We start from the raw sequence: 23,533 nt of genomic DNA on the forward strand, positions 1-23,533 counted from the left end.
GCACCCAGGATCCCTCTGGCCTTCTTGGCCACAAGGGCCCACTGCTGACTCATGGACAGTGTATTGTCCACCAGCCACCAGGACCCCCAGGTCCTTCCCTGCAGAGCTGCTTTTCAGCAGGTTGGCCCCCAGCCTGTACTGGGGTTATTCCTCCCCAGGTGCAGGACCCTTCATTTGCCCTTGTTGACCTTCGGGCAGTTCTTCTCTGCTCATCTCTCAAGACTGTTGAGGCCCTTCTGAAGGGCTGCACAGACCTCTGGGCTATCAGCTACCCCTCCCAGATCTGTATCATCAGGCAGCTTACTGAGAGTTACATTCATCCAGGGTGACTGATTAATAAGTTGAACAAGACTGGACCCAGTACCGATCCTTGGGGAACACTGTGAGCTACAGGGCTCTAACTAGGCTCTGCACCACTGGTCACAACACTGATCTCTGACCTCCAGCCAATTCTCAATACACTTCACTGTCCATCCACTCATCTAACCCACACTTCCACTTGAAACACTTTATACCAAAAATCAACACACCGCTTTCAGGAAAGTATGAGCACATCAAGCTATGTGCTTTGAATATATTTGCTGTGAAAGATATGTGTACTATCTCCTTAGCTTGGCTTTTTGGAAATTCAAAGCTTCAAGACATATAGTTTTAGGGTGATATCCATATAAATATGTATATATATGCATGCAGAGCACTGCCACAGACATTTGAGCTATTAACACTGTTAACTACTGGTACAAGATCTCTCTGAGTATCTGTCAGGATATCTGTTCCTGTGCATACAGAGCCCTTTGGAACTAGGATTTTAATTGCACTAGGATCAACTTCGTCTCTTGAATTATTTGTCATATTATTGAGAGATATTTTTAATTTTCCTAACAGAGATCTGTCTTTGTCCCACTAGGCTAAGCTTTAATTAAGAAACGTCAACGTTGCTAACAACTGCACAAAGAGGGACGGAAGGACCTTTGTGACCAAGGATGTGGTTGTCATGGAAACTCTTGCTGTTTCTGTCACTGACTGGCTGTCTTTCAGGTAAATCAAAACCAAAACAACAAAATTTTCTTATCATTTAAAGGCTCTTAACTGCAAACAGAAACAGGAACATGTAAAAGCAAGCTGGAGAAGATCAACATTGTTATGAAAACTATTTGCCTGAGTGTGCTGACCCACCCTTAAGGGAAGGAAGCACTTAAGATTCAAAAATGCTCCTTGGTCCAAAAGAATGACAGAAGTCAGAGAGTCTGCAAACAAGCATACAGTGTTATTGGTGAATTATGCACTTGGAATAAAAATTGGTATTTTAGTCCCTGACCTACTATATAGGTGCATGGCAGTGGGGTTTAGATAAAAAAGGGTAGACTAAAGAGAAAAGAAAGATTAAGCACATGGCAGTGGATCTTGGATCAAGGGGCAGGCTGGAAGGGAAAAGAGAAATAGGTTCATTTAAAAGGGAGAGTTAAATAAATAAAGGAAAATTTAATAATTTATTAAATTAATTAAATAAAGGAAAAGAGAAAAAGGGAGGACAAGAAACAAGAAAAAGAAAAGCAAAAAAGGGATCACCACCCCTCTAGTGTCAATCCATCCCTGATGGGGATGCCTGTCCTGGTCTCAGTGCCAATCCAGCTGAGGGGATGCCAATCCTGGTTTCAGTGCCAACGCAGGTGATAAGCAGCGATCCAGCTGCGTTGGTCCAGCTGATGAGATGTCCAGGGTCCAAGGGGCACTGCCTGGGATTGGGTGGGGAGGTACCTTTTTATGGCCAGGTTTCTTTACCCTGAAGACAAGTTTCTCACTTTCTCAGCTAATAACTTATCATGCAGAGTCCATTCTTTAAGGCCTTTCTGGAAATGGGTCTGAGGACTTCTAAAGTCTTTGGTGGTCCCAATCTCACCTTAAAGTCCATGTTGGCTTCCTGCCAGTCATTTCTGTGCTCTGCTGTACTGTGTTGGGGTTCTTTCTCTCAGAAAATTGCTGCCCTATGTCCACCTGGCCCCTCTTCTCCAGTCAAAATTTGTTCTTTCCCAGAGCCTACTACCAAAATTTCATGTCCGTTGTTACTAAAAGTTCTTGGTTGGCTTCGCAGCCATCCCATTATTGGTGTTTGAGATACATCAGCCACTTATCTTCTGGAAAGTGAGAGCTCAAAAGATTCTTGCTTTGGACCACTGTTTATAAGGTCATTAGATAGGGGGCTTTAGTAGTCATTGGCCCTCATAACTGAGAGCTCAAAAGGGTCTCACTTTAGACCACTGTTGTAAGACTGCAAGAGAGTGGGTTTTAGTCATAGCAATTTTCTGTTCTGGATGCAATTCAAGTTGGTAACTTTCTTTGAAGGTTCAGTAACAGAAATATTATTTATTTGGGTTGTTCAGGCAAGAAAGTTGAAGGCTGCTCATTAAAAATCTGGTGCTCTTCTGCTTCCTGGGAATAGACAGTGTTTCTGACAAGCTGGAGAGGGGCTTAGTCCAGGTGCAGTTCTTCAAGGCCAAAGCCTAATGAGCATTTCTCAGACCACAGTGGGGCCTAAGGGTGGGTGGGAATGCGGCTAAAGTCAGCTTCTCTGGGCTTCTATACTGCGTGGTGAAACTATAAATATTTAGACTAAGATATTAAGAAGCCCTGTCCTTGTAGTAAGATATGATTATTGCATCTCAACAGCTCCTAAGCTATTCTTTTCCCAAATTCTTCCAAAATTTATTGGATTTGTGTCATCACAAGATGAAATTCAAAAGTCAGTGAAATAAAACACCTTCATTTGTAGCAATAAAATGACATTTTACACAGGAATTCGATAGCAGAAAGTGCCCATGGATGTCAGTGTACATGCTTTGGATGCATACATGAAACAGTCTGATTTATTCTGGTTTCCTTCATATAGCTTCATTTTCTTGTTTTATCTAAGTCCATTGATTTTGGACAGGGAAATTTTTGTTTTATTTGTAGTGGATTGTCAGCCACATTGTAAATTTTGTCAGCATTTGTATTTTGGTGATTCTAGCAGCTGTAGCTTACAACCACCACCTATTGATGTAATTTTTTTTAATTGAAATTTATATTTTTGTTGCTACAAATTGCAAGACATTTGGTGCAAACTCCAGAACGATGTCAGAAATTTAAATATAGGATTTCTTCTTAAGAACTATTTCTTTTGTCTTGAAGTCTTTGAGTTAAACGTTGACATTTGGCAGAAGGTATTTTTCTGTGCAACTAATGTACCTGAGCATGCAGTTGGTTTCACACAGCTAATATCTCCTTACCCTCAGCTGCTGTTAGGGAAAATACCTGTACAGTTTGCTCCAAATAGATTAATCTAACTGTGTAAAACACATTAATATGCTTTAAAATTTGTGAGACACATATCATATGCTGACAATTCTGTATCCTAAAATTGGATATACAGGAATGAGCTTCAGCTGTTTGCCACAGGCATTGTTTAGGCATGCACATTCAGGCAATATCTTGCAAAGACTTAAAAGCATTAGCAGTGACTAATTGTAATATAGCATTAAAGTGTGTAACTACTTTGCAAGTTAAACTGAAAGTCAATATTTACAGAATAATTTTATTTAAATAACATTATACCCTGAAAACTCTTTCCAGTCATTCAGCACCATATTTAAATTGACTGTTCCTCTCATCTGATAATTTGTTACTTGTATCTGATTGTTTCTAAAGCATTCCTTTTTTAAAATTTCATTCTGGTTTGCGATTCTTAAGGGTTTTTAAAGGTTTATTCTGTATTACTGCAGAAGATTTAACTTCTGTAAGAAATAATTTTTAACTGCAGTGCTTGTTTTCACATTTTTGAATATAATGTGGTAACATACATTTTTCATATGCACAAAGATAACTTTTTTATTATTTCATGTGAAATAATAATTATTCATTGTCAAATTTAATGCTATAAGAGCTGAAATTAACCAAATATAACAAAATTGGATTCAATTTTAATAAGATCATCAGTATAACTAGTAATTTACTGTCTCCATAACTATCACATTTGATTACATCATCCTGCATTTGGAGATGCTTTTATATTACAGCACTCATTAAAATATGTTTACAACTTCAATGGTTTATTCCAACAGCTGATGCAATTCAAGGTAGCCTAGTAAGTTTGATGCCTGAATGCACTGTTAACAACAGAGCAATAGATATTGATGGTGCTCCATGAAGATAAAGTTCATTAAATTTCTGTTCTTTTAGGCTGTGTTAAAATTCAGTACTTACTTATCCATTAAATCAACATATCATGGGATCAATCCTAGCAGCAGGCAGTGTTTGGAAGAGATTACTACACTGTCGTATTGATTTTGCAGTGGTGAGGGAAAGAATCCAAGAAGAGGGATGACCTCTCTAATTTGTGTTGATCCCATTTTTATATGACTTTTATCTTAAAACTGACCCTGTTATTTTGGGTTTTGCTTAAGTGTGAATGTATGGAATTTGCCTAAGCTGAAGGGAAAATAATATTTGAATGGAGAAAAAAATGTATTATTTTCTGAACATAAGTGTGAGGACTAAATTATGTCTCTTACTCTGGTTTAAGGCAAAGGTAGTCTGGGAGTACAGCTCACAGTTATACACTTAAATTGTCAAAAACTTCACAATTATGAACTATTGATAATTAACAGATGAAAAGAAGATCTCAGGATTGATATGTTCCTTCTTATATGTAGTATTGCCCTTCAAGCCAAACTGGAGTTGAAGAGGAGTTAAGCTGTTGTTTTTGACCTAGAGACTGCCTTACTACCGAACGAACAGTAGCAAAAACCCTGTTAATTTTTGGAGGCTTTTGGGGGGATTTTTTTCTGTTTCTTCCTCCTATGAAGGTTTCCTGTAGAGAAAGACATCACGCTGCAAGAGAACATATTACCATGGGGAAAACTGTGAATCTGAAGTTCAGAGTAGCATTTAAATCTGATTTGGTTACAGTAATATCCAAATACAGAGATGCTCAGTTTAAATTTAATCCAAGTTCATCAGAATTTACCGTGGGTGTATATTCCCAGGGTCTTATTGTCCTGGTTCCCCATAATCACTTTACAGTCTGATTTTATGTGTATAGTAAAGGCTATTTATTTTTGGTTCACACTAGGAACAATTAAGCAGAGAACCTTTTTTGTCTGGACTTGTGAAAATTTTATTGCATTGATTTCTCGGAGAAGTTGGAATTGCATATTGCTGAAAGGTTTTGCTTTAAAACAGCCCTTCTGACCTTGTTATGAGACAAATAGGTATGTCTCTTCATGTTTCAGAAAGGGAAGGATTTTTACAATAGAAAAAAATTACATCAGGTTATCATCTCATGGTTTATAGAAAAATTAAGACAGTGGGTTTTATTTGCAGATGTAAGACACTTGAAAAATCTATCGAGAATATGACTCCTGTCACTCCTTTAATAATTATTGCTGCCTGCTACAAGATGTTTCAAGTTTAAATATATGCTAAAGGTTGCATAATAGAGTGAGTGGTATTTATAGAGTTCTAATTCTGTTTTAATCTAACACATATTCTGTATGCCTTTTTGCTCCCCTGCCCATTTATCTACTTCTGTATTATTACCTTCTGCATGTTAATCAGGGCAAAGTGAGACTCATTTTCTCTGTAAGACTGTATAATTCATGGCATCAATAAAATTATGGGTATAATGAGAGTAGCAAGACTTCACAAGATATAGGCAGTACCTCTGAGACCCGGTGGTCACTGTTCATAGTATCAAGTGGATAAACATTTGTCCTTAAACCTCATCTCTATGCACCATTCATTTCTGTTCACATAAAACATTCTTACTACCGAGCAAAGACTGCCTAAATACTGAGGTTTTTTTCTGTATTCCTCAATATGGTGCTCAAAGTTAGAACCAGCATGACTTTTTCTGAACAGTTGTTTGCTAGAATATAGTATAAATGAAGACTTACAAAAAATGCTCTTAAGTAAGAGAGCACATGTAGAACAAACACAAATGTCCTGTCTAGTTTTGACCTGCAGCTGGCAGCGATCTCAGGTGCTTCCAGTTTTTTATCATATCCATCCCTCTCCATCTGGCTACTTGGAGGCTTTTAGGAATTGTCTCTATCATTTGCACTTATCAGCTTCCAAAACACATCTCAAACCTGCTCAATATGCAACTTTCAGAATTACAGCAGCCATGGCCAGGATTAAAATTCATAGCCTAAGGTTCACAAATTCATTAACCAAACCAAATAAATATGCATACTACTCTTAGTGCCAGGACTATTTCTTGTTTTTATTCTTCCATTTTTTAGACAATGTCCTTCCCAATTCAGTGGACAGTATGTGAAATGTTGCTGCTCTGCCAAATGAAGGATGAACATATGAATGACCAGTGTTTATCACTGATAAGTCTATACAGTTACCCATGGTACCCTGCCCCCAACTCCTGGCCCTGCACTGATGACAGTATAGGAAATACCATGCAACATTGTCACCTTTGATATCTGAGCATAAAAGCCTGGAGACAGAGTTCTAGATAAGTACTGGTGCCTGGGGACTTTCATGTTCACAGACATCTGAGTAAAAATGAAAAATGAGGTAACACACTTAAACCTTCTACTGCCCATCCAGAAGTACTGCATTTGCAAAAAGTGCAAAGGAAGGAAACAGACACAGTGGTGAAACCCAAGGTAGATTGCTGTGCACATCCTCACTCCTGGATCCAGTGCTTAGTTGAATCGGGCAGAAAAGCACTTATCTGCTCAATGTTGCAATTTCTATAATTTTAAATCCAAAAGAACAGTGGAAATATAAAAATTATTTACTGCTATCAGAATCCTGAAGTGTGTTTAATGCTAAGTAATCAGGAGTGTTAAGGATTGGAAAAGTTGTAGGCATGAAAAAAGTACTGAGTATGGATTTAAGAAAATATTTTTAGGAGAAATCCTTCTGCTGGATTGCATGTTTGGGTTTTTCTTTTTAATATATATTTTTCTATGTTTAATTTATAAAGCTGGTTTCCTACTCTAGGCTGACAAAATGTTGAAAGTAGTTCTTACGACTCTTCCCAGATATTCCATGTCATACTTTTCTGAATACTGCAGTGGGTGGCACTTCACTAGAAGTCCTCATCCCCAGGAACCTCTGCTACTTTCATTCATATTACTGGGAATTCAGCTGTTATACTACACATTGCAAGAGTGATAAGGTTTTTGTAGGAATATTTGTAATTGGTTTGCTTGCAAAAGTTATTCATTCTATGAAGTGGTTAACATTTTCCTTAAGTGTGCTTCTAGATGACCACTTCTCATGATCAGAAGTAATAAAAAGAGTAAAATTTAGTCTTAACAAGCAACTGAGTCTGTTTTCCCTTACTTCCAGTGCCACACATGTACAAGGAGTAGTTAGCTCATAATACAGAATAATTTAGAGTTTCCAAGCAGCAGTAACAATATCACAAATACATAATAAGGTATTAACTTCATTTCAAAAAGTCATTAGAGGTTAGTAAAATGTTTCTTCCATCATTTACCTGGCCTTTTCTAATAGGAATACAATAAAAGGGCAGTGAAACCTTGGAAATTATGACAAATTCAGCTTTGAAATGAAATACTAGTTTTCCTGTAATGAGGTCAAACCAATATTGGAAGAGGTCTACTAGGAGAGCTGGCAGATATGAAAATGCTTCAAGTTGGAAAACAAAATTAAATAACTTTAAAAATTAAATGTTTTATCAAGTTCTAATAGAAATTCTGTGGTCAATGCAAGTGAATAAGTGAGTGTGTGTTGTGTGTGTGTGTGTGCATGTACCTGTGCTGAAAGAGAGTAAGACTGGGTTGCCTTCTAAATAATTCTGAGTTGTATTAATCCCTGTTCTCCCCACACACACCTTCCACATTCCCCCTGGATGCTCAGTGAGAGAATAGCAAGCTTACTATTGCTCACTTTCATAGAGCTGGTCAGAAGTTTCTCAATGTGCTATCAAATTATCAGGCTAGATGTGCTCTGGAATTTTTCTGGCTTTCCTGTCCTACAACCACATGAGAAAGCTTGAATAACAACCAAATTGTTGGTTCATGTCCAGCCCTGTTCCAAGAAATAGCACCTACAGCTTTTAAGCCTAAGGAATACCAAGCTCAAACCTTCTGACAATCTAATTTACAGGTTGCCTCCCACCTATAGAAATATAACGTAGCAGTAAGAAAAATCTAAAATTGCTGATAATTTTTGCAGTAAATAACTGAAGAAAATACCACACTGTATGTCAAGATGTTAGGGGAAAAAATCAACAGCAACCAAAAACACCTGCAAGGGGGTTTTATGTATTTATTTCTCGCTGCTCAATTCCAGTTTTAGGTAGCAAACATATTATTGCAAAAGTTCTCTGTGTCCTTGAGACTTCCAGAGTTTACTTTTCTTTGACAAAAAGTTCCAGTCAGGACTCTTCAAGTGGTATATTGCCAAGTGTGTATGGCGGTCTCTTCTGTTTTTACCTAGCATGGTCAAACATGCCTCATGACAACACGAGATTGAACTGACAAACCACAGACCACAGTTCTGGGGTAAATGAAAACTCCTTGCTCTTTCAAATGCAAAAGATTTTTATAGCAAATAACATCACAAAAACTATTTGCTACCATGGATTGAATATATTTAGAGAATAAAAGATGGAAGTAAATGTTTAACTTCGGGGAAAAATCAGAATGTGTATAAAACACCTCCAGAAATGATCCAGGGAGATAAACTCATTGCTGTATTTGAATTAAAAGTCATGTAATTATTAAGATTATAAAGTTTCAGCAATGATATCTTCTTCCCACAGCTAAAGTCCATAGCTACTCTATATATGATAATTATCTGTGTTGGAAGGTAACACATATTTGCCTACTTGCAAATATTCTCCTCTGCTCCCTCTGTGCTATCTTTTTCTGTCAGACTTTCCCCTCAGAGTAGAGGCAGTAGATTAAACTCAGAGCAGTCTTAGTCAATATGAAGTTAATACTTGTTGTCTATATCATACCTGAAAATCTTCATATGCAAAAGTACTTATGTGTTTAATTTCTATTTGTTCATTTGTTTATCAGTGGATTATGTAAAAAGCTTTCTTACCACTTGAACACATGGTTACTTGTTGGAGTCACCCCAAAAAAGTAATCATCAGCTCCTGTGTTGAGAACATGATCATTATTTGGAAAAATTACTAGATTATATAAGAGCAAAATCTGGCAGTTTCTCCACATGGGAGACAAGCCAGCTGATGTGAAGAGGTCATGTATCAAATAATGAATAAATATACTTCATAGCTATGTGAGCTGATGAACATAGGTAGCTATGAGTGAACTTCTTGCTGTTCCAGAGTTAAAGATGCACTTGTCAACTCTAGACTGCCTTTGTTTAAATTGTTGCTAGCAGTTCAGAAACAGCGATTTCTTAACTGTACTCTGACTAAATCTCTTTCCCAAACTGAATGAAAATAAAGTGTGAAAAATAAATCTCTCTCCTGTCAGAAAGCAGGCATACACTGCTCCATGATAAGACAGTGGGAGGCAGTTTATCAAGCTCCATACAGCACCAAGACTCGTAGCTGCTTTGCTCAGTGGACTGCTTTGATAGGGAGGTTTTTCCCTGTTAAGTGCAGTAGTGTGAAAAATGTTGATAATAGTGAAGAGCACATCCTGCATATTTGGATTTTGTTCAACATGGCTAGGTGTGCTACGTAGTGAGACCACTTCAGCAGCGGTTTTAGTTCACTTCTTTGGATTTATCAACCTTAATGCTAGGTATTCAAATAGAAAGGCTTTTTCTAGAATTTTGTTAAATACTCCATCAGAGCTGGTTTTGACTGAAGTTTTTCTGTGGTTGTATGTTGGGGGAGTGAGGAGGACATATAGTTTTTTAATGTTTTTATCTTAGCATCCCTACAGCTTCTACAGTGAGCTCAGTGGTTAAACTGTTCCTGTACCATTGATGTCCACTGGAGCATGACCCTGTGGTGAGTGCACCATGGCCTGTGTTTGCCCTTAATATGGTGTGCAACTGTGAAAAGGGAGTGTTGTAGTCATGGCACTATAGGTAGCATCAATTTAGCTCAGTGCAAAGCTGTAGGTGGTTTGCTGTGGCTCACCACACAGCCATAAAGAGTATCATCTCTGTTCAGCACAGAATTGCAAGTGATAGTATTTAAACTCCCTATAACACTGTGAATGACGGTACTCTCATTTTGTCCAGGAGGAAATGTGAAGACAGGCATTCTGACTGAGCCTGTGATTTAAGTGAGTTAGGTAAAAAAAGAATATAATCTCATCATCTGCAAGAGGATGTGGCATCATTGAAATTTACTATTGATTTTAAAGTGATTTTAAAAGAACAATGGATCACAGAGTCAGCCATTTTAGAAGAAAAAGATGAGTATGTTCATAAATATTTCCTGACATTAGCACAAAGTAACTTAGCAGTTCTGAATCCCTCTCTAAAAATGCTGCTTTTCTCTAAGCCCTGTGGAAACTACTCTTAGATGAGTTGCTTGGTCTAGATGATTCTCCAACTGTTTTTTACTTGTCATTGAAGCCCTACCCTGTTCAAAAAGTTAAAAGTGAAAAACGTCTCAAAAATTATTTTTTAATGCAAAACATTAAAATATATTAATAATAGAGTAATAATATAGTAATAATTTTAATAATAATTAAAATGCAACAATAAAATGTAGAAGGAAAATATGCTGAAAAAGAACAGTAGAGTACAGAAATTAATGCTTTTTGCCTTATAGCTAAGTTTTTACTAAGATATTATAAAGTGAGGTTTGTGATAATCTCTTCTAAATCTACAAATGTCATAGATGGATGGAAGGTGAGGAGTGAAATCATTACATCTGCAGGAAAATAAATCCACTCTGATTTGGTGATCTTACCCACCAGGAGTTACATGAAACATTACAATTCTCTAGAGTTTATGCTTGTACCTATCATTTACTCTCTGTAATATATCAGAATAATCAAATTTTATAAAATAATTATGACCCAAAGTAGCATATTTTTCTGTTTATAATATGTTTTTTCTTTGCTTAATTCATATTGTTTGATGACCATTTTAAACAGAATTTTCAAAAGTATAGAATATATATTTTCCATTTGCTGGGCCGTTCTTAAAACTTTGTAACAGTGTTAGATGTATCATTTTAATGAGTTTAACATTCATAGCTGTGGAAAAAGATTATAAATAATGTACAAATTGGGCAACTCAGACAGGAATGGACACAGTGAAATGAACAAGAAACCATTGCAGATCTTTCCTTACATTAATTTCACCATTGATTTGACTCATTGGGTGAAATGGGGCCTAGTGCTGGCCTTAGTGAGTTTAGCATATGATTTAGTTGGTATAAGTCCTGATATACATTGTCTACAATTGGATTATCTCATCTAATAGAAGACAGTGCAAGGCAAACAACAATCTAAAAGTTGACCAGTTTGTACTTTTAGACTTCTACTGTGGTTTTTAGTTTGATGTTTGCATCATAATTAAAATTTAAGAACTTTTAATCTGCACCTTTAAGGATAACAAAAGAAATGTCAAATATTTGGTTTATCAAGATATCCTGTATGCGCTCATTTACAATTCAGAATTTCCCATTAGATTAGATTTAGGAATGAAAAAAGTAAGTTTGTTAAAAACTGAAAGGAAAGGAAAGAAAAGAAAAGGAAAGAAAACTCTCTATGTCTTCTCTGTCCTGTTCAGGATGGTCTTAAACAATGTCTATAATTTATACTGTTTTCTGTGGTAGTTAAGGCTATAAGTTTGCATGTGTCCCAACTTGCACAGGAAGACAAGTACTGTAGTGCAGTCTGGCAGCATAGTAGATATGCCAGACTGTTATAAGAAAAATTAAGTAGGAGATCTAATGCAAAAAATTAGCCTTCTGATTGTGTGTGATATATGAAAAAAAAAAGAAAAAATCAATCAATTCAATACCATTTCCAAGGAACCCACAAGGTCTTATTTACTATAATGTTTCTTTTGGTCAGTTGCCCTTATATTTGTTGGTAAGGTTTTAAAATACCTGTGATAAGAATTTTTATGACAAGGAAAATACTTTAAAAAATATTAAATTAATTGGTTTTTGATGTAAGACTTAAGAAAATTATGATTTAAAATATTTCTAATTTTTAGAAATACTTTAAAAAAGGAAATTATTGAGTTTCCACTTTGATAAGGTATATTTTGTCATAAATTTTAGAGTTCTGTAATGAACTTTTCTTAATTAACCTCATTTTTACATTACTCATGTCAGTGAAAAAGTTCATTTTAAAATACTAATTAATCCTCCAAATAGAGTGAAAGCACATGCCTTTCTAGAAAGGCTTCCCATTTATAACCTGAGTCTCTCTGGAACATTTTTATTATATCTGTTCTCGTGAAAGTTTAAATAAATTTCTTCTTTCCCTCTTTTACTCACACATTTCCATCAGTTTTCCTTCTACAAAAACTGGTATGGGGAAGCCTTATATTATTTCATTCCACTGTGTAAACAGTGCTGAATAATATTCCAAGAAGCTCAAAATTCCTAAAATATTTGGAGGTGTCAAATACAGATAATATTCATCTGTATAAAGAATATAAAGACTTCAGTTATTTGTCAGACTGACTCAAGAAAGAAGCATCTTACTAAAGATAGAATTAATCACAGTGGTTTTTGGTATTTTCTTGGTGTTTAAGTAACAAGAAATTGTAAAATAAAAAACCTAGCTCTAGTCCCAGCATACTTTAATGGAGATTTTTTGGCGTGAAATAAAAGTAAAGGATTAAAAATAGATCTATGTCCTGTTTCTAAATCCACAAAGAATATTAATGTATCTGCAGAGAAATTCATCAAAACTGCTTTCCAAGGCTCTGATCGCAATATTCTCATAATTAATTTCAAATTAGATTTGTCTAGCATTGGCTTAATTTGTCTAGGAGTAACCAGTACAAAAAAAATCAGCAATTGATGAGTTCACTTCTGGGTGGGAGCCCTGAAATTTGCCTTTGCTCTAGTTGCAAAGGCATATCCGCAGCACATTATGTTGTCTGCCCAAGTTATTGCAATACTGTAAAAGGATTGCCAGGTCTTTAAGAGTCCGTGTTCAGGGAACTTCGTGGACATAATTTTAGAATTTTTGCAGTTGAACCCAGAGAATGTGTTTTATTCCTTGCAGAGATATTTTTGTTAGTGTGGAACTTGTTTTGTTCCTGTGTTCAGTGAGACACGATCACAGCTGACAGTGATACTAGTAGTTTTCCTCTGTCTTAAATTTAAATTGCAATGGATAAATAGTTAAATTTGCTTTTAAGCTTTTATTATGAATTCCAAGGATCACACACTTAGAGATGATTAATCCTCAAGGCCATACGCTACCTAAGTAAACAAGCCCCTATGTTCTTGATATAATAATATGGCAAAATTATAAGTGAGATTTTGCATTACAACATATTATAATGCCAGTAGGAAAAAATTGCTATTATTCAGTTCACAATTGTTCCCTCTTATTTATTATCTCATTGTATTAAATATTGATGGAGTTAATAGATTATCAGCTTCACCTTAATGGTGTCAAACAGGCCAAAATGTAAATAGGGATTGCTTTGATGGGATTTATTGATTTATGTGCAATGCCTTTTAACCATTTTTGTGCTTGACCTACACATTTGCTTTAGACTTTACTTCGTAAAGAAAATGCAGGGCCCGCCCTGGTCATACTTGGAATGAGTTGCTTAAAAATATGTCTCCACCATGCAACTTTTAGGATTTGCAAGTAGAGCTGTTTCTGTATGTCCCTCACATGCTGCACCCCATTCTTCTAACAACAAATCAATACTGCTTTAATTCAGTAAATTTCAGGCACTGTGCTGAAGTTTTATGTACTAAGACTCAGAAAATGAGACATTGTTCTGCTTAGACTTCTTAGAGATATTGATATAACCTATTTCAAGATATCCCCACATGCTTCTTAGGAAACATTCAAATGTCACAGATTAATAAATGTCAGAAATGGTTTTATTTGAACTTCTAAAACGAGTTAGAGAATTTTGACTTGTAGCTCCTGCAATTGATGTGTTAGCCAAATAAACTGAGATAAGACAATAACTGTCCTGGTCTCGCTATGTCCTCAACCAGGCCCAAAGAGCATTCTTGTAATTAATGAGTAGAGCCAGCCAGGGATAATTTCCTCTGAGATAATGTAGAGACAGGAGTGTTCTTGTAACAGCATGTATTGCAGCACGGCTTTGATCTTCAATTTGCAGGAATATGAATTTCAGGTAACCCTCTCGCCCTTTAAAAAAGAAAGAAAAGGTAAAACAAAAGGAAAAAAAAAAAGAAAAACAATTGTTAAATAGATGCTGGTCTTTCAATAGTCTTCATTATACCTTGGATGAGCTGATTAACTTCATAAAAATGACCTTTCTATTGGTGATAAAGGGAGTTTAGTCTCATTTGGTGTGTAATTTAGTGGGTTTTTTGGCAAGATTAAATCAAATCCATCTATCTTATACAAATGAACTAGTGTGAATTTTTATTAAATAGATTTGTGCCCAATCACTGCTCATATCTAATTTCTACTGCCTTTTTTTAGTTTTTTAAAACTGACTAATTTACTCTCCTGCTGCCCCACCCTACCACCCACTTCTGCTGCCCCAATTGGTAAGGGAGATTCACTAAGTAAACCTTACAGCTCCAGGAATGAGAGATTTTTTCCTGTTAATTTTATTGTATCACACATTCCAAATGGTTAAAATAAAATTTACAACACCCTGCTGTCTTAACAGTAAACTAGCTTTCCTTAATGAAATTAAATCCATACAGTATGACTGGAGAGTAAGTCCTTTGGTACTTGCCTGAATTCATAATAGATAGAAGTGTAAAAACCTAAATAGATCATGTGCAAATGTAGATTTTTCAGAACAGTAAAGAAAGATTTATAATAGTATATTCTCAGTTGATCAGCCAACTACAGAATTCTAATTATCTCATCTGTGGATATACAGATGAGATATATATATAGACATAGAGATTTCATTTCTTAAAGAAGTTTTGCAGATACGTTGCAAAACTGTACATCTGCTATGTTTAACTGTAGACAACCAAACAAATCAACCAATCTTCCAAACAGAAGCCCTCTGCAGAAATTATTTTGACATCTATAGGATTGGTTTTTGTTTGCTTTTGAATTAAGATGAATATCTGCTAAAATATATGTTGCTTTGTAAACCTATGTTAAATATATTTGCTTATCATATCATCCTTCTATTTAAGAGTTTTGGAAGTAAGTGGACATAATCTTACTTCCTATACTAGGTATTTAATTTAGGCACATTAAATTAGAAGTCTGTCCTCCAGGTATCATCAGCAAAGACAAGAATAACAGTCCTGAGAGATTATTTTAGGATACAGGCTGAAAGCCTTATTAATCATTCTCAGTAGTATTCTTACAATGCAGTGTAGTTCTCACACTGTATACTCTTTTACATATCTCTCTTCTTCATGGGTCCCACAGTCTTTTTCTACATAAGATCAGATGTGTAGAAACAGTTACTCAAAATCAGCTAATTTAGTTATGAAATATAAACTTTCTCATGTAATGAAAGTATTAAAACCCGGAGAGCAGTTTTCAAAGTTTTCCTACCTATTTCAATATGAGAGTGTCATAATACTTAAATTAGTACAAATTTTGATATCTGGAAGTTCATAACAATGCATATTTAGTGCACTGATACTTCTATTTTATTTCACTGTCAAAGTTAGATAAATAGTATTCTCCTCAGCTGTCACTTCTTTTCTGGATGAAACAATGGAAGTATTTCTCATGCTTAATTTGAAATTAATAAAAGAAAAGGAATCAGAATAGAATTAGTTCAGCATATTTCTGTCATTTAGAATTTAGATAATGGCTAAAACTAAAATCACTATTAACATGTTAGATAGACATTTGCGAAAGAATAATTCTCTATATTTCCTCTCAGTACTTTTTTTCAGATACTGTGTCCACCTTCCCTTATTCAAGAATAGTGATGGTATTTATAGTGTTTTATGAGATAAGACAATAACATCACCTCAGATTTCTGAAACCAGTTTCACAAGACTGTTTGGATAGATCAAGGATGGAAGTCACTATTCTTTGGTAAGGCAGCAAATCAAATTATCTTACCAGTGTGTTACAACAGACCTTGCCACTTCCGCTTTTATTTCTGGGAGTATTTAAGGAAAGCAGAGTATAGGATGTTGGTAGATGTATAATTTCCAACTGGTGTTGCACCTTGTTTCCCAGCTTTATTTCTTCCTGTCATTCAGCTAATTTTTGCATTCCTTTCACATCATCTCTGTAAGTGTGAATTCTCAAAGTGCGCAGCACAACAGTGTGACAAGGAAAAAATAAACAAAAGCTGTTAAATGGTTATATTTATAGGAATGGAGTACTTCAAGCAGATTTTAGGAATTAACTGAAGAGCTTAAAAGCAAAAGCATGCTCTTCGTTGACCCGTATGTTATGATAAATTCAGAGAATCATGCAATCGCAGAATGATTTGAGTTGGAGTGGACCTTAAAGATCATCTCATTCCAGCTCCCCTGCCATGGGCAGGGACACTTCCCACTAGACCAGGCTGTTCAGGGCCCCACCCAGCCTGGCCTTGAACGCTTCCAAGGATTGGGCATCCACAACTCCTCTTCCAGCCCCGGGAAGGTCATACTTGAAATGCTGTGTCGGGTTCTGGACTCCACAGCACAAGAGAGACATCACAAGAATCTGAAAGGAGGGTGCAAAGAGGATGGAGCCAGGCTTTTTATTTACTAGTGCCCTCTGACAGGAGACAATGAGCACAAAATGAAACATCAAGAAACACTTTTTTATTTTGAGTGTGACTGAGCACAGGTTGCCTGGAGATGTTGTGGAGTCTCTCTCCTTTGATCTATTCAACAACTTGCTGTACATGATCCTGTGCAATCTGCTCCTTGTGTCCTTTCTGTAGTGTGGGGGTTGAACTAGATGACCTCTGGAAGTCCCCTACAACCTTAGCTGATCTGTGAATTAGTTAATCAGTACTGGAGCACGTTAAGACAGTCAGGGCTTCAAAAGAAAAAACCAATGGAGGTACTAGGGAGTGTGCCAAGAAGCAGGAATTGTTTGTGAAAACTTTCCTTAACAGTAGGGTGCATGTAATAGGCCCGTTGTCCTATGGCTTATTCTTCCTTATGTGTCAGGTCTTCTGCTCCCAGAGAAGTCAGCAGATCTTGGGCATTAAGTTTCCTAGTTAGAGAAGCTTTACTTCACCAAGCAAAATGCAAAAACCTTTTTCATTTTGTGAGTTGACATTTACCTGTGTGGTAGATTAAGTATAGCAATATTTTACCATTTCCTTCTCTTCCTCTCGCTTCTCTCCTGTCTTCTTTTTCATACATTTTCTAACCATCTCATTATTACACAAAATATGCTCTTAAAACTGGTCTATTAACATTACATCAGTCTACCTGTTTGACTTGTTGGCTTTAATACTTGTAAAATACCTTGTACTGGCAGTCAAGTAGAATAGTAAAAAGCTTAGTAATTCTACAGACTAGGGCTTTGTAGTTATGAATTTTCTAATGTATGCAGTGGTTATTTTACCCTGACTTGCTTTGGGGTCTCTAGGTGCTTAGCTTGAGAAAACAAAAAGGAACCATGTATGAATTTAGAAGTACTATTATGCAGAGTGCATTAACTGAGGTTTGCAACAGTTTGCTGTTTTGAAAAAAAAAAAAAAATTCTTTGGAGATTTATTGGCACTAAATACAGCAGCAGAAATATCACCAGCAACATGTTCTTTACATTCCCAGTGGAACCCTGAGGAACTCTGGCTGCTTTCCTTCCTCATTTACATTCATTTTCTACTTGTTCAGCAGAGTTCAGAAAGAAGAAAGGAATTCAATTTACACATGGATCTACATTGTTCCTGGCTTTTCCTGTAAAGATCGTAAAAATACATGTTGATGGTTTGAACCTTCTTTTTAGCAAAAGGAAAAAGAAGGGAAATAAAATCTGTGTCCATAGATGAAAAACATTAATCACTGAATACAAATGCTTAAAAATCAGCCTTTTTTCTGCAATCTTTTTTACAAGAAAACAATGTAGTATTATTCATTAATTTTTTTTTTGGCTATAATTTGAATATGTATCCATGTTTGTATTTGTGTCATATGATTTAGCTTTAGTTTTTTAAGGCTATTGTGGTATATATTTTGTGTGTGCTTTCTAATTTTGGTAAATTTCAAATTAAATTTATATTTTTCCTGCATGTTTTGCAGACAGGAAAGAATTTCAAATGGTACATTAAAATAAAAATTGAGCTGTCTCAATTTTAGTGGACCAATTGTACCCTCAGCAAGACAGTTCTTGCAGAACGAATAGTGTCACGAAGTTATCACGAGTTACATACATTTATGTGGATGATTTATGGTGATGTTGCATTTCACATCCTTTGTAATGACATGATCACCCATCGAAAAGAGATGAAAGTATGAGTATGGTGACATTACAATGTCACTATTCTGGTAGGTGTTATACAGTGTCATAATCCATGACACAGTAATTTCTTGCTGACAAAGAAATACAGATGGCTTGGCCTCTAATTAATCCATTATTCCCAGTCAAAAAGACAGCTCAAATTTTTAATTCAACCCCTCTCTACTTAATAATTCCTGGTTGTTCTTTAAAATACCCACAACAGGAGGTTTAAAAGCTTTCTTTGACAGTGCTTGTACAAAAAGAAGAGTATAGTCTGTACTGCCCTCAGTAGTCTATAAGGTACTGCTAAAATGAATGTGCTTCATAGTGCAAATAATATTTTCTCAATAACCTAGATAAATAAATAATAAGTTTGCTTTGAGTTCCACTTCTGATATGTGTCCTTTTCTCTTAGAGTACACTAAAAACCATAAATCAAAATAACTGTTGTATCAGTGCTGTACTGATTCATAATAGGTATTCAAAATTTTCCCATGTTTTGACACAGTAGCAGAAAACCATCTGAAGTTTCATCTTGCAGACCCTGGCATTTTCTAGATCTATTGCCAAAGGAATTTTCCCAGGTTGAGCAGACACATTTGTTTAATTCTCAGTATAAATTCACTGCATATAACCAGCAAATGCATGGAAACTTGTGTTACCAAATGCCTCTCAATTTTTAATGGCAATGACGGAAAAACCAGTCTTTATTACCTCCTTGACCTTGCACAATTTCTTAGAAAAACAGAAAGAGAGGGGTTTGTGGTCAAAATTCAGATCTGTTCTAAGCAGGTTTTTTCTTCTGTATTTCATTGCCTCAAAAATACAGTTTTGCAGAAACAAGTTCTCCTCACTAGGCGATTACCATGGGTCACTGCTAAACACATGCTGTAGAGCTGTGACTTCTCAGAGAACTGACAGCACAAAGAAGGGCTATTTTCAAAGTATGAACCTCACGCCCTATGCATTTTTCTGTGGTTTGATTATTTGAGTATTGACACCGTTAGACCAACTGACACTACCAAGTGTGCCAAAGATCTTTACTTACTTTGCCATTAAGTACTTTTTTTTCTTATTACAGCATATGTTCTTTTCTGGTTGGTTGGTTTCTTTAACATTTTTTATAAAATCTTGACTGTGAAAATGCAGGCAGAAGAATACAGTAGAATCATAGAAAAACTGAGATTGGAAGGAACCTCTGGAGATCAATCAGTTCAGCCATCATCTCAAAGCAGGGGTAATTATATCAAGACACCCAGTCTGGACTATGTCCATTAGAGTCCTGAAGAATTCCAAGAATAGAAATCCCACAATCTCCCTGGAAAACATGTTGCAGTATTAGACCACTCATGCTTTTTTCCTTTGTATCCAGTACAAATTTCTTGCATTTCAACTTATTACCCTTCCTCCTATCAACTTATAAGGCAAGTGTAATCTCTGTTAATTAATGGCTTTATTTATAATTTACATTAAGCTGCTTGAGGGTGTAAAGAGCTATAACATGAGTGTAATGGTTAATGAAAAAAGAAAAAATTGAAAAAAAAATGTTGGCTGGAAGGGGTAGAGTAATAAGATTATTTTGAGGTTTCCTTTTGATATAGGTGAACCTAGTAGACCTGATTCTACTCTGTTTGCTTGATTTTTGGAATAACTTAAAATCTTATTTTGCATTTACAATGTAGGGTAAGTGATATTTTGAAAATCTGTTACTGTTCTACCCTAATGCATTTTACCTTATTTTTCAATGGCGTGATTTTCATTGGTTTTAGGTTTTTAGTCCCTTTAAAATCTTGTTTATCCCCAATAAAAATAAGTAGAGTTCAGGGGGAAAATATTTGCATTTTATATGAAGGATTTGGTATTTGATTTTGCTTTCACAGTTGAGAGAGAGATTTTATTTGACTAAGCTGGAGCACCACAGGTCTTGAGTTATGAGAAACAGAAGTGGTTTTAGTGAAAATCATCGTAGTGCATTGGAAATCTAAATCACTCTTGGTCAGGAGTTATTGTAGCTCAGTGGAATGAAAATATTTCTGTATGGGTCTACTGCCTTTAAAATTTAATTAAATAAAGGGGAAATGTTCAGTATTTGAATGGCTTATAGAATACTTAATTATGATATGTAATTTTATCTTTTATGACTTAATTGGCTAATTTAAGAGGTTATTTCCATACACATGACCTATTAATGTACGATCTTTTTTAGATTATTACACTGTTGGTTTTTCTATTTGAATTTATCACTTAAACCATTAAGATGCATAAGTCCCCATGATACAGAGCCAAATTAGATGATGATGATGATGTAAAGTTCCCTTTTTTAGTGCTTGTTGATACTTAATATTTAATGTTGTTTTGTTGGACCTGGCACTTGAGTCATTTCCTGTGTTACTGTACATTTCCTTTTCTGCAGGAGTACCCTTGAGGTCTTGTAATTTGCAGGGAAGGGGGAGTTTCTATCAAGATTTTGACCAGTCTTTAATTATTTACCATTTCAAAGATTCTCTAATGTTTTTATTGCCCCCTTATGGGCCATTTACTAAAAAGCAATTTGCTGTTTTGGAGATAAATTAGCTTTATTTTTGCTTGTTGTAATACACAGCAAAAGAGCTGTAAATGGGCTTTTTTTCAGGTCATCAGAGATGCTATTCAATTCTACTGCCCTCATTTTTCACATTCTTAAAAGATCTATTTTTGGCCTTGTTGATAACAACAAACATCTTGACATTTTAATACTGCAGTTGCCTTTTCCTAAAGCCAATAGATAAAAGAGGATGTGAATTATTGCAATTTGTTACTTTGTTTAGCAGTCCTACAGAGAGCCGGGTTGCAGCTGGACAGCACTGACTGTTGCCTGAACATGGCCAACGAGTAATTTATGTTCCCAGCTTGGTCTACCACATGGGACTTGCATTGTGCCACAAAGGAGAAGGGTTTTTGTCTTGGCTAAATCCACAGACAGGGGAGAAAAACAGATGGGAAAGTTTTGGACGCATGTCATGGATCTTGTCTTGACCTGCCCAATTCAGTTCCTTGCTGAAATGAGGCGGTGAGTTGTGTCATCACACAACTGGCCATCTAATGGGATTTGACTCCCATTTTTCACCTCTCCCTGAAATATGTAGTACAAATCCTGTGAGTCTTAAGAAGATTTTGATATGAAGGATCAGGCTTGGTTGCCTTGGATTAGGCCTCAGTAAGTAATGCTACTCTCTAGAGTGTTCTTTTCTTTCCCCTTATTTGATGTACTTAGCACATTTCTCAAGTTCATCAAGTGACTGAAATCAGGTTGAGTGAATCTGGATGGTAGGAACAGACTTGAGAGCCAAGTAAAGTTGGTTCCAGAAGGTTTGTTTAAATAGTTTTTTCTGCATTGACAAATAAAAAAAATAGTGTTTCTGGTGGTTTTGCTTCCCGTTACAGCCACCAGAATTAACTGCTTGAAAATCAGCTGGACACTTTCGAAACAAGGCTAGGCTATTCCATAGTATTGTGCCTCTTCATCTCATTTTAAATCAATAAGGCATTTCATGTATAAATGAATTGGGCTGGTAGATAGCTAACTTCTTCAGTCATTTCCAATATACCTCAGCTTCCATGTCACTGTTTGAGGCATGTGCAAATATGTGTCTGTATTTATGTATACAAAGCAACTCTTCCTTGGATGACACATATTATGTAAAATAAACCACTTGTATGCAAGGAGTTTTGTCTGTGATATATGGTGATCAATTTCTTACTCTACTTCGCATGCCACTCTGCGGTTTATGGAATCATTTTGATAGTGCCTAGATATTAGTATAAATTTACTTTTATAGAGGGCATTTCATGATGGAGCACTCTTCAGTGTGCATATAGACTGGGCATGCATATATGGAAAGTACTCAGAGGAAACTTAATTCACTGCTGGAATTTAACAACTCTTCATGTGTACTTGGAATTTCAGTATCTAAGTAGTTCTAACGCTCCTGTCTTTGGATTATGGAAACCTCCACAAGTATCATGAAACTACCTTATAAGTGTGGAATTCTACCTATTTATTCTAGTTTTAGTTCAGTTAAGAAGCTAGTTAAACCTTACTGTCTGAAAATCTGTTTTCTAACCAAAAAAAAGTTGTAAAAAGAGAAGGGTATGTAGTCAAACCCTGCCTGATAAGGTTTCTCTTGCCGTCCAGTCATCAGCTTCCATGGACTTTAATTGATAGCCACCCCCATATTAAAAGGTTGGCCAAAATCCTGTGGTATGCTTGTGAGAACCAGTATGGACAGATAGCAATTGCAACAATAAAGCTTTGGATATCACTACTTGGAAGTACTTTTGGAGGGATTTAGGCAGAAAGTAAATACACTCAGGCCATTTTATTTATTTCAAGAAAGTAATTATATTATCTGTATTTGTCTACATTACTATCAGGACTGAGTCTAAGGTGAGAATTGTGACATTTCATACATAAACTGGAATTGCATTTAACTAAAACTACTGGTAACATAGATTCATATATGCAATAAAAAAAGAAAGTCTCAATATTTATCTCTTTAAGAATTAAGAATTTTCATTAATTTCACCAGTTTTCATGTTGATATATGTAAAAGCCTACAAAATATAACCCTACAACTAGTTCTAGTAACTCTAGATGCTCAATTTCTCTTTTTAAAAGATTTATATAATCAGTATTTTAATTCTCATTCATGTCATGAATATTGTGGTTTTTCACTTCAAAAATCAAGAATTATTGTCTAATACAAAGAGACCTGAGGAATACATGGTCTTCAACTGAATTTTTCACCATTATTTTTCCTCAGTGTTTTTGGTTTTTTTTTCTACTTAATTACAACAGATGTACATCCTCTGTATTGGTTACATGTCTAGATCTGGGGATCTGTTCTTTTAGCTGTATAGCCCTCATTTCTGTTGCATTCATTTCCAAACACAAAGCTATTATTAAAATGCTGTTGGGAAGACATTGGCAGATGATCAGAATGTCTAGAAAAAAACAGGGAAAAAAAAGGCAAATATTATTTAGAAAATAACAGGAAGCATTAGTTGCAGCTGCCATG

At 35.6% G+C, this 23,533-nt stretch overlaps 1 protein-coding gene across 6 annotated transcripts in view; it reads left to right on the forward strand.

The window, feature by feature from the left end:
- Nucleotides 1-23,533, forward strand: part of CNTN5 (contactin 5) — a 618,861-nt gene that overhangs the window by 296,754 nt on the left and 298,574 nt on the right. For all 6 annotated transcript variants that reach the window (XM_048294601.1, XM_048294603.1, XM_048294606.1 and 3 more), the window contains one exon: nt 908-1,038. In XM_048294601.1, the coding sequence (XP_048150558.1) occupies nt 984-1,038 (55 nt within the window). In that variant the 5' untranslated portion in view covers nt 908-983. The remainder of the gene's footprint in view (nt 1-907; nt 1,039-23,533) is intronic.

The sequence above is a fragment of the Corvus hawaiiensis genome, chromosome 2 (assembly GCF_020740725.1).
Source record: "Corvus hawaiiensis isolate bCorHaw1 chromosome 2, bCorHaw1.pri.cur, whole genome shotgun sequence".
In the NCBI taxonomy this organism is placed as follows: Eukaryota; Metazoa; Chordata; class Aves; order Passeriformes; family Corvidae; genus Corvus; species Corvus hawaiiensis.